The sequence below is a fragment of the Prionailurus bengalensis genome, chromosome A1 (assembly GCF_016509475.1).
Source record: "Prionailurus bengalensis isolate Pbe53 chromosome A1, Fcat_Pben_1.1_paternal_pri, whole genome shotgun sequence".
NCBI classification, from domain to species: Eukaryota; Metazoa; Chordata; class Mammalia; order Carnivora; family Felidae; genus Prionailurus; species Prionailurus bengalensis.
The window spans coordinates 231,760,242-231,778,478 of record NC_057343.1 but is presented as its reverse complement, the minus strand read 5'-3'; the positions used below and the strand labels follow the sequence as shown (position 1 = coordinate 231,778,478).

Genomic DNA, 18,237 nt, shown 5'->3' with positions numbered 1-18,237 from the left:
AACGCCTCTGAGAGTAAAAAGGGTACAGAATGCTTTCTGTCCACCTGTGCTATTCACTGTGCTGCAATTGACTTCCTGTTGGGAAGTCCCCCAAGTTCACAGACTGTAGACACGTACGGCCCGCAGGACATTTCCTGCCCCTCCCATCCCCTCACTTCTGTAGGTCTCCAGAAAATGTCTTCGGGTTGGACACAGCGTGGTTTTGGGAAAAGGGGCATTTAGGCTGGAAGGTGCCTGATTTTTTACATCAGGTGAGGGTGGGGTCCTTGCTGTGACAATCATGGATCCTGTGAACACATAGGAATCTTTCTAAAAGTAACTCGCGTGTAATCACAACTATTCAGATAAACGTCCCAGTGAAGCTGACAGAATGACTCCCCCGAACAGTCCATCAAGACACCCCAAATCCTTTTCAGTTGACAGCTGGCAGATAAAAAATTGGCAGGGGTGAATCATGAATTGTAGTATCTTTGTGCAGAAGGGCAACATAATTTGACCTCGGACTTGTAATTAAAGTCTTCTGACATTAATTTGTAAACAAGTGTAATCTGTGAATGTTAATTTTTACCCAGGAGGGGTCTCCTGTTTAAAATTTGCTTCGAACCCCATCTCCGCCTGGAGAGAAGCTTTGGGCAGCCACGTTCAGGGTGAAACGGACCAGGAGCCAGGCTCACCACTATCTTACTGTCCTAATTAACTACTGATGCAGAGTGATCTACGATTCGGTGCTTTATTAATTAGTCACTTACCAGAGTTTTTAATGGCCAGTCTCATATTCACACAGATACTCTTCTCTATCAACAAGGCGGATAAAATTTGATGAGTGTCATTTTATTTCTTGACAGCTGCTTCTCAATACCCCATCAGTGCAATACGCGAACAGTACATCTGGAGTCTGGTTTCAGGACCTAATTACTATGGATAATTATGGATATTTCCATGGAAAGAAGCCCGAACAGGGTGCTCCTGACCCATCTTTTTTTGTTGTTGTTGTTGTTGAGATGCAAAGCAGGACAGATAGACCAGCTTCGGCTGCAAGGGACCAGAGCTCTTCAGAATTGAAGGTGAATTTTCATTTTTTGTGTATGTGCCCCTCAAAGGGCACCGATGAAATTCTCAGTGTAAAGGCAAGGAGAAAAGTTTTATTAGACAAAAGTAGGCTTAAGTTGTTTTCTCCATTAATTGGTTTAAATATTTTGAAATATACATGAGCTAAGATGTTTTGTCAAACACAGGCCTTTTTGATCAGACTGTATTAAATATACCATAGACAGGGTGTGCAAATTCCTTTTCAAAAATTACTTAGCTTTTATAATGCAAAGTTCAGATGTATTCTCCTGTATCATTTTTCCATTCCTTTATATATCTTACTAACACCCACAGGGAGGCTCTGGTGTTAATTCCAGAAGAAAAAGATACCATGAACTTTCAACATAATTTATGGGGGGAGAAATGGCAAGCAAATTGCTTCATAGGTTACTCGTTCTCTATATTTACATTTTATAAATTCTTCGTATCAACACTTTATTACATTTTCCTTATTTTACTTAACATAATATTTGGCATATAAAAAAAGGTTTGAGAAGAGAGATTATGCTGTGTAATAAACAGTTCTGAGGAGGATTAAAATTTTCCCCTGATTCTGTTCTGGTTAAAGGGCTTTAATAATTGTATCTGTGGGTTTTAGAATCCAATTAGTAATGTATTATATATGTATACTTATTATTTGGATATCAGTTACATTTATTTAAACGTTAAATCCCTAATACAAAGCACCTGGATGAGACCGATGTATAGTTATAACTCCCCCACCCTATTTTCAACTGTTTTCTTTATCCAAAGAAGTTACTATTAAACCACCAATTGGTGTGGCCCAGTAGTCATGTGAGTGATGGTTTTCCAGTCCAGAAATCAATCTGTGTTGACTCTTTAAGGGCAAAACAAATACTACATATTTGCTAGAAGGCTGTCAAGGTGTAGGGGGCTCTTTGGGGTCATGTCAACTATAACCAACTAATTGGCTCTGCCATGGAGGGGACTGGAGTATTATATGCTTCTAACCAGCTGAGCTTAAGACCTGACAGTACCTGTGTGCATGTGTGTGTATGTGTGTGTATGTGTGTGTGTGTGTGTGTGTGTGTGTGTATTTTCTTCATTCTAAAGAGAAATGTATACAGACTTCCCCTTTCTACATCAATTATTAAAATGAAGCTTATCTTGTGAGGGGGGTTTTGACTTTATCACATTGCCAGTCCATTCTAGGGGAGCTCTAAGGTTGAAGCCAGAAACATGGGGAAATGCAGATATCATTTGGGGTACGGTATGGGCATAGCACCTCTGTAATGGCACAGCACCTGTGTGCCCAGGCACCGTCTGTAACAGCAGAGCACATGCGGGCTCAGGCACCATCTAGGAAGCCCAACAGGAAAAATCAATGCGATCACGTCTATTCGAAGATATTAGCATAGCAAGCAGAAATAGGAGGGGCCACTAGAGTCTACTGAACCAAAATAATTAATGGTTTTCTTTGGGTTCTCTTTGCTGCCAAGTTTCTACCTGCAGGATCCTGGGCACATGCTCAGAATACAGACACCACAGAATAGGAATTATCTGTTTTTATGATTTCTTCTCTACAGCTACACACACAAAGAACTGCTAGCTCTCGAGTGAGCCTGCGACATTCCTTGGAATGCTGTCCGTGCCTCTGTTAACGCTGCAACAGGAATGTAGAAAGTACAGGAAGCCACTTTCCAAAGAATTAGGAAACTCAGAGGTGAGGACGCAAACACTTTATCTTACAGATTCTCAATATGCATTGAACCAAGTCTTTCTGGTAGCTACTGTTTAAGTTTTTAATGGTTCACTCATTCTGGGCAGAACCTGGTATTTCTCTGAATTCTCTCCGTGCTAAGCATGACTTCCGGTTACCAATGGGATATACCATTTGCACCCATAAATACTTTTACAATAGTCACTCAAAAATATTTGTTGAACGGGCTCCTGGCTGGCTATGCCGCTATGTGACTCTTGATCTTGGGGTTGTAAGTTCGAGACCCACATTGGGTGTAGAGATTACCTAAAAATAAAATCTTAAGGAAAAAAAAAAGGTTGTTGAATACCTACTAGAAGAGGCTTGGTGAGGAGTTCTGGAAAGCACAGATGCCCCTTTGCTCAGATTAACTGACACCTGTGACCCGCAAGGAGCGAGCAGTGAAAACAGACCCAGGAATATTTTACCTTCAATGCCCTGCTGACTTGAAGTTCAGCAGCACAGAGCCTGAAGAGCAGGAGAAACCCACACCACGGGTCAGACATCAGCCGGGCTGTCCCCATTGCTGAGTGCGGGGGACCCAGCCAAGAAAACGGTCCACAGTCAGGGCGGCCGATACCCCGGCAGCACAAGAGCGAACAGTGCATCTGCAGCCTGGCTTCCAGACCTAATTACTATGTGTGTCTCCACATCTCTCCTCGCATTCTGTCATTTCCTTCCCTGATGCGGTATTATACCTAAGAGCAGTTTCCCGCGGAACTCCTATTTCTAGCTTCCACCGATCTGATCCGCAGCGCTGGGAAGTAAGACAGGTGTTCAGGGTTCAGCACCTGCCAAACACCTGACTGCACATTACCTGGCCTGTTTCTCGAAGAGGAAAAGGGAATTGCCTGTGAGTTGGTTCACTTCCGGAAGCCCCAAAACCGGTCCCGTTTTAATCCACTTCTCTTCAAACTTCACGCACACCGTCACCCTGCCTTCAATCCCTCATGTCTCGAAGATCACGTGCATGCTCCTGGGATCCTTAATCCCCAGGCACATGTACCCCCAATGTTTACAGCAGTGCTTTCAACAATAGCCAAATTATGGAAAGAGTCCAAGTGTCCATCAACTGATGAGTGGATAAAGAAGATGTGGCTTCTATATACAATGGAATACTACTTGGCAATGAGAAAGAATGAAATCCTGCCATTTGCAACAATGTGGATGGAACGGGAGAGTGTTATGCTAAATGAAATAAGTCAGTCAGAGAAAGGCAGATATCATATGTTTTCACGCATTATGTGGAATTTGAGAAACTTAACAGAAGACCACGGGAGAAGGGAAGGGGGAAAAACAGTTTCAAACAGAGAGGGAGGCAAACCATAAGAGTCTCTTAAATACAGAGAACAAACTGAGGGTTGGAGGGGTGGGGGGGGGGGGGCAGAGGAGATTGGCATTGAGGAGGGACTTGTTGGGATGAGCACTGGGTGTTGTATGTAAGCGATGAATCATGGGATTCTACTCCTGAAACCAAAAGCACACTGTATACGCTATATGTTAACTAACTTGACAACAAATTATATTAAAAAAAAAAGTAGGATAAAAAAGGTGAACAGAACAAGTAAATGATGGACCCAAGCTAGTAACTGATGTACCCATGTCTGGCCTCAATCCATTCTCTCTCTTAACCATCACCTCCTTCATTTGTGGAACTCAATGCAATGTAGGAACTATTCTTTTTGTCAAACTGCAATTGAACTCATTATTCTTAACTTGTTCTTGTACTTGTTCAGCCCTTAGATATTAAAATTACCCAGACTCTTTGGGACTTAGGCCAACATTCAGGACTGTCAACATTTACATGTTGAGTCCTACCTTTCCTAGTTTGCTAGCTTACTGCCCAGATGTCTCCCCCCTCCCCCTAACCCTGGGGACATCTCTGCACCATCCTGACGGTCAATATACACTGTTCTTGGGTACCATGTTTTCCTCCTGTTTTATGCCCTCATTCAGCTGAGACACACCCACTGAGTGTTGTAAATCTCCAGGCAAGGGGGCCTATATGGAGATCGATTTTATCAATACTTGCAGGACTGAAAATATTTGATTCTGCCTTTATGTGGAAAATTTGGCTAGGTATAGAGTTTAGGTTAAAAATAAGTTTCCCCCAGGGCCATCTGGGTGGCTCAGTCAGTTAAGTGTCAGACTCTTGGTTTCAGCTCAGGTCATGATCTCATGGTTCGTGGGTTCGAGCCCTTCACTGGGCTCTGCACTGAAGGCACAGAGTCTGCTTGGGATTCTCTCTCTCAAGAGAAATAAATAAACGTTAAAAAAATAACTTGCCCCCAGAACTCTTGAGCACATCACCTGATTGTTCTTTGCCACCCAGTATCACTGCCTCAATCTGGTGGCATACGTGTTCTTCCTCTCCAGTGGCTTTAGGGTCTTTTGCGTTGGTGCTTTGAAATCGCACGATGCAGAATGCGGAAATGCCCTGTTGCAAACATGGGGCATTTCCTATGAAGGTATAGGTCCCTCGGCTCTGAGGAATTGCTCTGTGTTACTTCCTTGGTAGCTTGCTTCCCTCCATTCTTTCTGGGACTTTCCTAAGTCTTGGATGTGTCTTCCATGCACTATTATTGCATCATTCTTGTATTTTCTGTCTCCTTCCCTGTATGGCGACCTTCTGAGCGATTTCCTCGACTATTTCCCACTTATTCTATCACTTTTTTTTTTGTTTGGGTGGTGCTATTTTTACAGCCTATAAAGATCTTCTTGTTCTTTGATCCTCTCATGTATCACCCGGTTCTTATTTAATAAACACAAGATCTTCTTAAACCCTTCTCAGTACGGATCCAAAAGTTCTTCCTTGTTTCCTTTAATCTCTTTTATTCTGTAAATTATCTGTTTCTTCTAAGAGACAGTTCATTTTTGCTATTTTTTTTTCATGTCACTAATTCTCTCCAATTCCTCAGTAATCCTTACTAATTTATCATATTTGAGAAAGAAAAACCTGCTGGCAGCTTCTTCAACTACAGCCTAAATGGAAGTATCTCCCACTAAATGCCCCTGAGTTACAATCTGTAAGGTAGGAGGGGCATACGGCCTGGCATTCCTCCTTGGGGAGGAGAGAAAGAGGGTAAAGAACAGCCTGAGTCCCCTTCCAGCCCACCACCCGCATGACTGTTTGAAATAAACTTTATCTAAGCCACCGGCAGCCAAATCGGAGTCGAACTTTCTCAGACAGCCTGTCCAGTTTCAGGAGACCACCCCCATTCCTCACTTTGGAGTAAGCCATGGCTACAGGCTCGTCATCTTGGCAGGAGAGAGAATATGTAAGTGGGAGCAAGCAGCAGACTTAAAACTGTATCAAGCCCTGACTTCCAGCGAATCCCTCCATCTTTAGCCCCACGTATCTCCCCAGCTTCACTCTGACAATTGAGCCTGTCCAAGGCTTTACTGAAAATCACCAGCCCACCTCTGTCATACTGGCACAGCAGATTCTTGGGAGAAACTTTCAACATTTTAAGTGCTCATCACTCCTGTGTATTTTGCTTTCTAGAAAATTCCTATCACGGCTTGCTTTCGATGAGCCACAACCACTGGCCTCTGTGTTCTTGTGTCTTTGGTGGCTTACCCACTGAAATTCTGTATTTTTCAGAGGATCTGGACACAGGGGAGGCAGATGCATGGACAGAGAATGCCATCTGGAACCACTGTCTGAGATAAAGCATGATCAAAATCATCAAAGCGTCACAGACACTGGAAAAGCTTTTCATAGAACTGTAGGTAAAGATGCCACTTTCCTACAAAAGTACAAAAAAGACCTGTCTGCCCCATTTCAACTAGCATGGTTGCCAATGTGGTAGGAAGGGAAGGGAAGGTATTAATTTCTGTGAATCAACAAAAATCAGGTAGGCCTTTTGTGGCCACCTAGCATCCCAAACATTTAGTTCCAGGTTCGGCCACTAACTTACTGTAATGGGATGTTCAAATGGCAGTCTCCCTGATGCAAGTTTGCCGTGGACATAAACTGGACAGAAATCAGACACCAATATGAGTATGATGAGACGCTGCATGGAGTGACTTCGCAAAGGATGTCCGATTGCCATTTCTGTGTGCCCTGCGCTCTAGGAAGACGGGGGCTGTGAGACAGCAGTCAACAAGTCCAGAGGGGGTTTGCTGACGAGATTTCAGTAACCATCCCCTCGGAGGGAAAGCCTGAAGACAGTGGGCTTCCGTGGGACCACGTGGATGTGAGTTCCCTGCTGGAAAGTGAGGTTCCAGAATTCTGGAGGGCAAGCGGTTGACAGAACAATCACTTGGTTGGTGGAAGCAGGAGAGGGTCAGCGTGTGGGAACTGGCCTGCACTCTCAGTGTCCACTGGGGTGCAGGATACCAGAAGGCAGCCTGCAGGAGAGAGACTATATTACATGCAGATCTAGAAAACAGCCTGGACGGGGACTGAGCTCTGAGAGCAGGAACTACTGAGGAAGATTCTGGGCCTGAGAGGCATGGCCGGCAGGGAATGCCACAGGCTTTCTGTGGCTGCGGAGGAGACCCGAGGGAGGTCTTGGTTCCGGAACCCCCTGGAAGTTTCGGCTGAGAACTGGCCTTAACCGCCTTGGAGAGAAGATTAACGTGTTGGTTGGTATCACAGGTTGATCACATTCTAATTAGTAAATGTAAACTAGAAATTTTTGTCTTATTTAAGGGTGAGAGGAAGGTTCGTAAAAACTGACTGTTAGAGGATCACCTTCGGGAAATGTGATTTAAAGGACAGCAGGCACCAAGATCTCGTGTGTTGCATTGTGACCGCATCCCAAGCGCTGGGTGTTAAACAAACTCACTCCTTACTTGAGTAGAGTTCATGTTTCCTTTGAGAACCTGACAGTGAAAATTGCAAAGCTTTTATGTGGGATTAGGCTTTTTTTTTTCTTTCTCTCTTTCTTATAGCAGGTGCACCTGGAAGAATCAGCACGTCACAGAATGGAACTGAAATCACCAAGTACGCAGAATTTGAGAGGCATGGCATGTGATGCACTCTAAACACTGGATTCTATGTCCACTAGGCAGAGGTAAAAGATGAACACGTCTTGACCAAAATCCTGTCCATATTAGGCCAATCTGTATTGTAATCATTGGTTAAGAACCTACATTTAATTCATTTCGTTTTTACCTCAAAATAAGCTTCTAATGTTTGGCTTAACTTTAATACCTATTTACAACTCAGATTCCTACTTTTAGTAGGATTGATTTTCCTCTAACACAGAAAATGAGAGGATCATGCTGTCTTCTTTACAAAAGGGAACAAAAATGGGTACTGGTAGAGTCATATTCAGTAAGATATTGACACACTTTTGAGATACTTTTGCTTTCTTCCAAATTACTAGTTATTTAAAAAAGCTAAAAAGCCTTACACTGTATCTCTATATTCCTGGTGTTTTTCTTCAACAACAAAAAATATACTGCCTCTCTGCCTTATCATGTATATTTAAAGGTATAGAGAAGCTACACTGAAAGTGATCTAGGTTCAAGTCCTATCCCTGTCACTTCCAGCCAAGTAACCCTGGGCAAGAAACTTATCATTGAGAAACCTCAGTCTCCAAATCTGTAGAATGTGGCAAAAATCACACCTACCTCCTTAAGTTGTTGGAAACTACATGAGATACAGTTTGCAAAGTGCCTGGCATCTCGCAAATGCTGTATATTGCAGTACGGGTTTTTTTTAACATAATTTTATTCATCATCATGCACAAAATGGATACATTTTTTAAACTATAAAAAAGAAAATTAAGCCACCTATCAAGAGAAAAATGTAAGAACTAGTTATGCTATTTATTTAGCCTTCTTCCCCTCCTATTTATTAGTGATAATTTTTGAACAGTCGCATTGCACACAAGTATGTATGTGTTGGGGGGCAGTTTAGACCACTAGATCTGGGAGGGTTATTCCCATGGAAGGGTTATTCCAATGCCTTCCTGTGTCTCTCTGCCTGTTTTGTCTTTTCTTTCTTTCTTTTTTTAATGTTTATTTATTTATTTTGAGAGACAGAGAGAGAGAGAGAGAAAGCTCATGAGCACGAGTGGGGGAGGAGCAGAGAGAGGGAGGGAGAGAGAGAGAGAGAGAGAGAGAGAGAGAGATCCCAAGCAGGCTCCACACTGTCAGCACAGAGCCTGACTCGGGGCTTGAACTCACAAACCGGGAGATCATGACCTGAGCTGAAATCAAAAGTAGGATGCTTCACTGACTTAGCCATCCAGGCACCCCTGCCTCTTTTTTCTTGTAAAAAGAAATCCTTCGTTCACTCAGTCCCTGGAATGGAGTTTTTAATGTGCGAATATGATCATGTCGGCTGTCCGCCGGAAGGATGAAATAACACAGCTTTTACTCCTCCTCTCCTGCTCCCCTTCTCTCACCACCCGAACCATCCATTTCTCCCTCCAGAAACCCTGATCTGCTGGAAGTCTCCCCCCTCACGCTCCCTACCTTCTCTCTTCTTGGACTTTGTTCCAGCTACCATTCCTCAGTGGTTCCGCTTACACCACTTAGCTCTGGAGCCGTGACGTCAAGGAAGCATCAATGGCAGACATCGAACACCCACCATAACATGCCCCTGCAGTACGTTCCCACAGTAACCGACATCTGTCTTATTCCAGCACGAGGGCTAGAACTGTCCATTTGTTTATCCGTTCCGAGGCTGGGTCTCTTGAGGGCAAAGAGTATCTCTCACTCCTCTTTGTGTGTCCAACACAGAAACTGGCATGTTTTGGGGACTCAAAAGACCTGCTTTTGTCTGAAACAAAAACGAATGGCTTCTTCCTTACGAATCCAAGTTTATATGGTAGGTATTATTAAATAATACGAGTTAACTTTTACTGAGCCAGGAAAGGGGCTAGAACTTCATACATGTTATCTTATTTATGCCTGAGATTATAGAAATAGACAGATACTGTTGTGATCCCCTGGATGAGAGAACAATGTCAAGGTGTAATATACCTAACCTTAGGGACCTCCCACGAGGCAGAGCTAGGTTTTCACTCAGGCACTGTTCTATGATGCAAAGAATTGCAAGAAGGAGGAGGAGGCGGGGGTGGGAGGAGGGGGATAAAACGTTCTAAGAGGTCTTTGGATCCTGACGACCTAACACCTGAGAAATCATACTTTTCTAGGTTTGATCTGAATCGGGGTGTTTTCCCAGAGAGCCGGAACTCTGAGATTTCCGGCCAGACTTTTATAAAGTTTGGCTGTTGGTAAGATCCAGAGGAAAATGTGGAAGCTGTGTTCCTTACCAAGCGCCCACTACCACTGAGGACTTGAAATCCTCAGACAGACTTTGAATCTCTGGAAGTGATTGTAGCTAAGCAAGGAAAACACCCTGGAAAGGTTCTGCACGTTTTTCGTCTCGAGCTTTCCTCCTCCCGTTGTTTCTTGGGCCACCTCCTGCCTTCAGTAGGATCTCACCAGCATCCTGCACTGAAATCATTCCACCAGTATCATCGAACAATCTTCCTTTGTCTTGACCTCTTAATTGCACTAGACATAGTTTATTGATCTTCTAACCTTGAGACATGCTCTTCTCTTGGCTTCTAAGAAACGACACTGACCTACACTTCTGGTTATCTCTTTCTTTTGCTGGCTTCTTCTCAACTCCCAGACCTTTACATCTGTCGAGGGCGGGGGCGGTCAGCGTTCGGTCCTTGGACCTCTTCTCTCTACACTGACTTCCTAGGTAATTAATGTCTTCTAGATTCACGGTCTTAATATCATCCACCTGCTTATGACTCCCTCATTCAGGGGCTTCTTCTCTGAACTGACCTACAGATCCAATGGTCTGAGTTACATGTGCATTTTGATGCTGACACACAGACATCACATGTTCAAAACCAAGACCTTAACATTCACTAGCACTGCCTCAATCCCAACTAGACCTCTCTGTACCTGGCTCCGCCTCAGTCCATGGAGACTCCGTTCTTCTGGCTGTTGGGCCTCCCTGAATCTTCTCTCTCCTACCATCGCAACCTACTGTGTGAGATAACCTGCTCAGCTCCACCGTACCCATGCATCGAGATTACCCTACTTTTCATAACCTCCATTGCTACCATCCTGGCTCAGGCCATCCTCTTTTGCTTAGATTACTGCAATAACCCTGCTGACCGGCATTCTGGCTTTTGTCCTGGATCCCTTACAACGTACTCTCCACACAGCAGCCAGAGAGACCCTGTTACAAACTAAGGCAGCTTGTGTCACTCCTCGGCTCAAATCCTCGATGGCTCCCATGGATTGGCCACAGCTGGCATCCTCAAGTCCTCAAGGCTTGCCAGTCTCTCCCTAACCTCAGCTTTCACCCTGACCCGGCTGCTCACTCTGCTGACCTCAGGTCATTTCTTTGCCCTCCTTCTCTCTGATCCACCCCCACTCGACTTCCTGCTGTTCTTCAAACATATCAGACATACCCCCATTTACCAGCGTCGGGACTTGCCACTCTTTCTTTTCAGAATGCAGTTTCCCCAGACATCAATAGGGCCAGCTCCCTCACCTCCTTCACAGGGAACTCAAAAGTCACCTTTTAATTAGAGCATTCCCTGGCCACTCTACCAAAACTATTTATCTCGCTGATTTTCTGTCTCCTCCATTTGAAAGGAGGCCGGGGATTTTGGTTGATATTGATCACTGCTGGATCCCCAGGGTCTTAATCAGTGCCGGTAGGTAAGAGGTACTTAATAATTATTGAATGAATTAAGTCATTCAGTAGCGAAAATCACTACCTATCCCGTAATTTATACTCCCTAGTTATCAGTGACAAACCTTCAAAATCACAACCCTGAAAATCTAAAAGGTATTTGCCAGTCTTGACTTTCATGGTGCTTTCAACTAGCAAACCAGGTGGATCCAAACTTTACCATGCCAGTCAGGGACGGTATGAAGCACACAGATTGAGGTATGGGGTCCCACTTGGTAAGAGCTCCAAGTGTCCTGCCTGATCTCTTGCAAATGTTAGAGTCTCTCCCCATATCTTTTCTGGGCCACAGTCTTCGAATTCCTAAATGGGGACTATGATCTTATGCCACTCAAGTATTTATGCAGAGTTATGGAGTAATTTTAAACTCAAGCACCACCAGCAGTAATTTGCATGAGAAAATCTTTAAATGGATATTTAAAAGCATGCATTTTAAACAAAATAATTCAAACATTAAGCATGTTCATTGTAGCTCTAAAATTAAGAATCATCAATGGCACATTGATATTCCCCCTACCCCCGCCCCCACCGCCAGGTAGCAAAAATGAAATATGGTCAGAACATCTGAGGGGCAGATGGAAATGCAGAGGCAGCAAAGGCACGTGGGATTGTTGATCCCAGGGACGGTTTCCCTCTTTCTGGCCAGCACCTCCCTACCTCCACCCCCCACCCCCCCAACACACATACACGCATCCCACATCAGATCCTAGAAACACTCATTCAAGCTTTTATAGAGAGCAAGCGATTTTCACAACATATTTACTCCTAACTTCAGGGACACACCGAGCAGTCAGACTTTCCGTCTGCCCCGTTCACACTCCCGCAAACTCTCCAACAGACCCATACTCCCCGTTTTAACTACGACGATCCAGTGGAACAATCACACGTTTAGGATATATATGTATGTATGTATATATACATATATGTATGTATATATACTCAGTAGGAGAAAGGGCTAAGCTCTTGGTTTCTTTCCCCAGATTTGCACAGGGAATGAAATGGCCATTAGCAATCGCAGGGCTCTCAGGGATTCCTTGAGGGTCCTTGCCCTGTGGCCAAGGAGGACCACACAGGGCTTCCGTCTTCTACAAGGTCTGCAGCTGGTTCCCCCTCCTTGACGGATCTAGTAACTTATTGTACAAATTCATAAAACAAAGTTTCCAAGCTTATAAACACAAAGTTGCCATACATGTCTCCTGGCCACCTTTGCCATCCACACTGCCAAACCTGAGTCCTTACATTTAGAGATTTTGGTCCTGCTACTGGGTTGGCATTAATGATCATCTACCTCCACAATTCTATTAAAGACAGTGGAGTGTGTGAGAGGAAATATTTTCATCTCAGTAAGCACAGCTAACATAAATCGGGGGCAGCTGAATTCCAGCCTGCATCCTGTTACCCCAGGCCAGTCCACAACAGCAATTACTGTGCTGAATTAAAGAAGCCCTCGGACACCTGCCTTCTGCATGCAACAAGTTCCTTTTTTCTTTTTTTAATCCTATTTATCTTGCAGTCATCTATTTATGTCAAGAAAGGAAACATATGATCATAGCATCTGTTACTAGAGTGACACAATTACCAAATACTTTCATAAGAGGGAAAAAAAAATCAACAATAAATCCGGGTGAGTCGTCAGGTGCTTTAGGAGACAAAACAGTCTTTCAATCACAGTGTCCCGTCTGAGCTGAACATATGGTGCTACCAGCAGAGAATCACCAGCTCAGCCTGGTCTTTGACGGGCACAACAACTACAGAAAAGTCACCTCCTCTGAACTGGCAGAGAAAAGGTTTCCTAGCACCAACCCCTCTGTGCCCACCATAAGCAGGTAACGAATTCAAGGGACTTCATCACTGGTTTACTCCATGCCCACTGTTGGAATCTATGTGTATGCAATGACAGGTCTGGAGGAATCTTTCACTTTTCCCAGTAACTAAATTTAGACAAAATAGAATAAGTTTGAAGAAATGAGAGCCATAACGAAGTAGTAACAATTCAAAGCAATTAATCCTTGGTTACTTTCTCACTACTATTGAAATCTATGTGAACTGAAAGGCTGCTTTGGGAAAAATCATATATATATATATATATAATCTCCACCAACTGTAGGTGACTATAGGCGATCACTTGGATTCTGCGATTTTTATTTGCGTGGCTCTTTTTCTGGACATTAATCAACAGGTCTGTGTGATTCTTTATTCAATATGACTGAATTGTATGGATGTCTAAGTCTTCAGATTGGGGGGAGGGAGGGAGAGAGAGACTGAGAGGGAGAGAGCGAGGGAGTGAGAGCTGGAGAAATCAGTTTGAGACACAGCATTACTTCTCAAAGAAGTAGCTGGCGCACCGTAGTTGAGATACTAGCGAAGCCTAGGGACGCCCTGGCTCCCTCTCCACCCCGCACGCTGCACACTGGCCCAGACACGCCCAGCTCGAGTTGCGCTCAAGCCGCCCCCACCCCCACCCCGGGCGGGGCGCTCGGGTCCCGCACGCGCCCCTACCGCGCGCCCAGGTGCCCCCCGCCCCCCACCCCGGGGCGGAGCCGCGGAAGGCGGGCTGGCGAGCCGGTTACCTGCCAGGCTGCCCGGCCTCTGGAGGGTGGCCGTGGCATACAGCTCCTGCGAGTGCTTGCTGTACTGCTCGGACGCGTGGACCAGGCGCTTGGTGGGCGACAGGGTGGCGTACGTGCCGATGGTGGAGCTCAGCTGGTGGATGGGCGAGGAGGAGATGGTGGACTGCACGGTGGGGGGCGAGGTCACGCGGATCGGGGACAGGCCGGCCGAGGACACGACGATGTTGATGGGCGAGCTGGTGCTGTAGGACTTGGCCAGGCGGCTGGGCGACTGCTTGGGCGAGGAGCCGCGCGGCGCGGCGTAGGCGGCGCCCTCGGGGGCCGAGCCGCCGCGCTGCAGCTTGGTGGGCGAGCCGCCCTGCGGCGCGGCCAGCGGGGAGCCCCCGCGCGGCGGCGCGGGCAGCGTGGAGCTCGAGTAGTAGAGCGCGGCGGCGGCGGCGGCGGCGGCGGCGGGCGGCGCGTCGGGCAGGTGGAAGGCGCTGCTCAGGCTGGGCGCGAACGGCTCCCGCGGCGGCGGCGGCGGCGGCGGCGCGGGCTCGGGCCCCGCCAGGTGCGCCGCGCGGCTCGTGGTGCCCTGTGCGCGGGAGAGCAGAGAACACGCGCGCTTAGCCGGCGGGAAGCCCGCCCCCCGCGCCCCCCCGCGCCCCGGCGACAGAGCGAAACTCGCGCGCGCGGCAGGCCCGCCGAGCTGCCCTGCGCGCGGGGTCGGGACGCAGAGGCCCCCGATCTTCTCGGGCAGGGTCTTTTCGGACTCGAGGGACAACCGGCCGGCAAGGGCCGGCCGACAACGGGATGGGGATCGCGTCTGGCGAGCGGGGCACACTGTTGTGCTTACATATCTAAGATGTTTCTGGAATAGCAGAGGCATCGCATTAGGCGCAGAAAGATTTTCAAAGGCCACCCAGCGGGGCCACCGGGATACACCTGAACGCAATCACGATCCGTTCGTTGTCAAACGAGAAATGGAGGCACTGAATCCCCCACCCCCACCGTCATTTCACTGGATACAGTTTCTGCCTCCAAAATGGGCTCAGTTGCATACTTATCTGGAGAACATCAGGAGCAAACATACTTCTCAGAGTTTATTCTGTTGCTATGGCCGTGTGGATTCTTCTTTGGGGACCAGAAAAGTTAGAAGGAGGGGAAACTATTAAGTCAAAAGAAGTACCCTTAGTCTTTCAGTAGTTTAAAAAAAAGGGGGGGGGTATCTGGAGGAATCAGAGCCCTTGCAAATGAAAGACTAAAAAAGCCTCCCTTTTCTAGATTTTAATGCTGGGAGACAAATCTTTCCGCATCTCTCTCTCTCTCTAGCTGTCTTTGAAGAGCCCCCTGCAGCTGTGTCTTCAAACTGAAAGCCAGTTGCCTCTCATTTATTTACAAGAACACAAAAGACAACAAGGGCTGGGGTGGAGCTGGAGAGACGGTTGGAGGGGAAAGCGGTTTCCTTGAATCTTGTCCAGAGACAAATTTGCATTCGAATGAGAACACTACATTGTCAACCACTTCTGGGCAGGAGGTCTGGGATCTTCCAGGCTTTCCCGGAGGAGCAGAAAGGTTTTTGAGAGCGGGCTGGTGTGAAAAGGGGGTAGGACTGTGCACAGAGAGAGAAGCTGGGGAAGGAAGGTTTTGAAATTAGGGGTGGGAACTGAGTGGGAAGGAGGAAGCGGTAAGGTGGAGGGAAGTGGGGGGGGGGGGCGAGAGCCTGAACAGATGCCATCCATTAAAAGTTTCAATGCTGCCTCTCCACCCGTTTTGGAATGGCAATTGGCAGATAACAGGCGGGGCACTTCCATCCTTGTGCGTGTGCACGCATGCACACACACACACACACACACACACACACACCATTCCATTCCAAAATTTATCTGGTTGTCAGGTTCATGGGGAGATCCCAGAGACTTAACTGAGTAAAATCAAAATTCTCTATTAACGGCAGTGGGATGAGAAGAGACAGCAGTTGGTTGAGACACTGTGCGTGTACGATTGTGCGTGCATCTATATACGACGCATGTATTTTACATACCTGTGTATATTTTAGATCAGTCCGCTGACAAAGATTCTCTCCTTGACCAAACTCTGGTGAGGCTCCTCTGAGCTCTTTTCTCAGTTAGACCCTGGCTGGGGGCCCTTCCGTGTTCACCTCTGCTTTGTTCATTTTTAGCAAGAACCCTGCTGAGTCACTTTAGCCGGAAGCCCCCATGCTCCGTGCCGGCCACCCTGCAGATCGGACCTCCTTCCTCAGGCCCCACCACCTTCCAGGTGCCTTTTGAGCACCGGGCTTGCCTTCAGCAAGTACCTGTGAGGTGAATTTAAGTCAGGATCCCCTTCCCCCTAACGTTTCCTCTTTTCTGCCCTGTGACTCCACCCTGCTTCTTGGCCATAAATCCCACTTTTCCTTGTTGAATTAAAGGACTGAGCCTAGTTCATTACCAAGGTCTCTTTTCCTCTACTACAGTAGTTTTTCTTTTTTCCTGAATAAAATCTCTATTTACCACTTTACTGCCCAGCTCTAGTTTTCCTCTAACATCACTGAGCAATTATTTTGAATTTAACAGTAGGAGTGAAAGTAAAATGTAAAATAAACTCCATAACTTTGCTCAATAATGTGTCTCCAGCAACTAGAACAAGGCCTGATCCATAGCACAGATATCACAGATATTTGCAGAAAAAAGGGATAGTTAATAAAGCTGGTCCCAAGACTTTGACACTGGGGGTGCGGAGGGGGGTTATATGTAGAGGATGGTGGAGAAGCTCTGTAAAACTGGTGTGTTCACCCTGAACCCCAGAGATTTATCCCAGCATCATCCAGAGTCCTAAGGGTGCTGCTTACTTCCAATGTTGCTTCCATCCAGGTAGAAGTTATGGGCATGAAATTTATACAGGCTGGGCTTCTCAAACCTGGCTTCATCTTATCATGGGCAAAGGAGATTTTTGTAAAAAATCTCCGTATCCATGCACTCAGAATCTCTGGAGGTGGGACTCAAGCACCAGGCTATTGGGGAGCTCTCTAGGTGACTCCAGTGTGCAAGCAAACAAGAGAACAAGTTATCCCAGAGCAGTGGTTTCCCAAGTGTGCCCTTGCCTGCAGTCAGAATCAGTATACCCTTACTGAATCAGAACTTCTGGGATAGGGGCCCAGGGAGCTGTTTTAACAAGTTCCAAAGGTGATTATGGTGCTCGCTAGAGTTTACAAGCCACAGATCTAGAAGAGATTCTGATTCAGGGGTCTGGAATGAGCCTGTGAGCCTCAATTTCCAGCAGTCTCCCGGGGAAGACAGATGCTGCTGATGTGAGAACCACCATTAAGCTGCAGACAGGGACCTCCTTCCTTCACTTTTCTTCTGAAGCTCTCCTGGGGCCTGAGCTACATTCGTTTGTGCAGAACTCAGCTGACAAGTGGCAGAAAAGCCTACAACAGGAATTTTCTCTAACCCCTTCCCACAGGAGCATAAAGAGGAGAGAGAACCCCAGAGGCTCACAAGAGAGTTCCCTGCTTATAACAGAACAGATACTTTGAGTTATGTCTTGGATGTGTAACATTAATAACCCTATGTGACATCAGCAATGCTGTCACCAAGTGGCACAATTTTTAATAAACACTAAAGTATACAAATATAAATGAAAACAATGCTATGTAGAACTCTAGGATTTAAATGTTAGACTGATGTGGCTACCAGGAAAACCCTGAACACACTTTGCACGCATTTAATTTTCCTTTTAATCCGTTGACACTTCTAGTCTCAGGAGTGCTGGCTGCTAAATATTACTGTCTCAAAAGATTCCTTAAATGGCCCCCGAGTCCGTAGAAGTTTTGAGAACTGGCCTACCACCTCCAGATATTTTGACAGGCTATAGCAGCCCATTCGACAATCTCTCTCTCTCTCTTTTTTTAAGTTTATTTATTTATTTTGAGAGGGGGGAGGAGCAGAGAGAGAGAATCCCAAGCAGGCTCCACGCTGCCAGCGCGGAGCCTGACAGGGGGCTTGAACTCACGAACTGTGAGATCGTGGCCTAAGCTGAAATCAATAACTGGACCCTTAACTGACTGAGCCACCCAGGTGCCCCATTCCAAAATCTTTTAAATAGCGTAGGATCTTGGTGAAATTTGGCCATTTTTTTACATGAAAATAATTAAAACATAAAAAAAAATTTATATGCTTTTTAAGATTGGTATT

The 18,237-nt window shown here is 46.1% G+C and overlaps 1 protein-coding gene across 2 annotated transcripts in view; it reads right to left on the bottom strand.

Moving 5' to 3' along the window:
* The window catches only part of CTNND2 (catenin delta 2), a 940,792-nt gene that overhangs the window by 386,150 nt on the left and 536,405 nt on the right, over positions 1-18,237 (bottom strand). For both annotated transcript variants that reach the window (XM_043601021.1, XM_043601022.1), the window contains exon 7: positions 14,063-14,636. In XM_043601021.1, the coding sequence (XP_043456956.1) occupies positions 14,063-14,636 (574 nt within the window). The remainder of the gene's footprint in view (positions 1-14,062; positions 14,637-18,237) is intronic.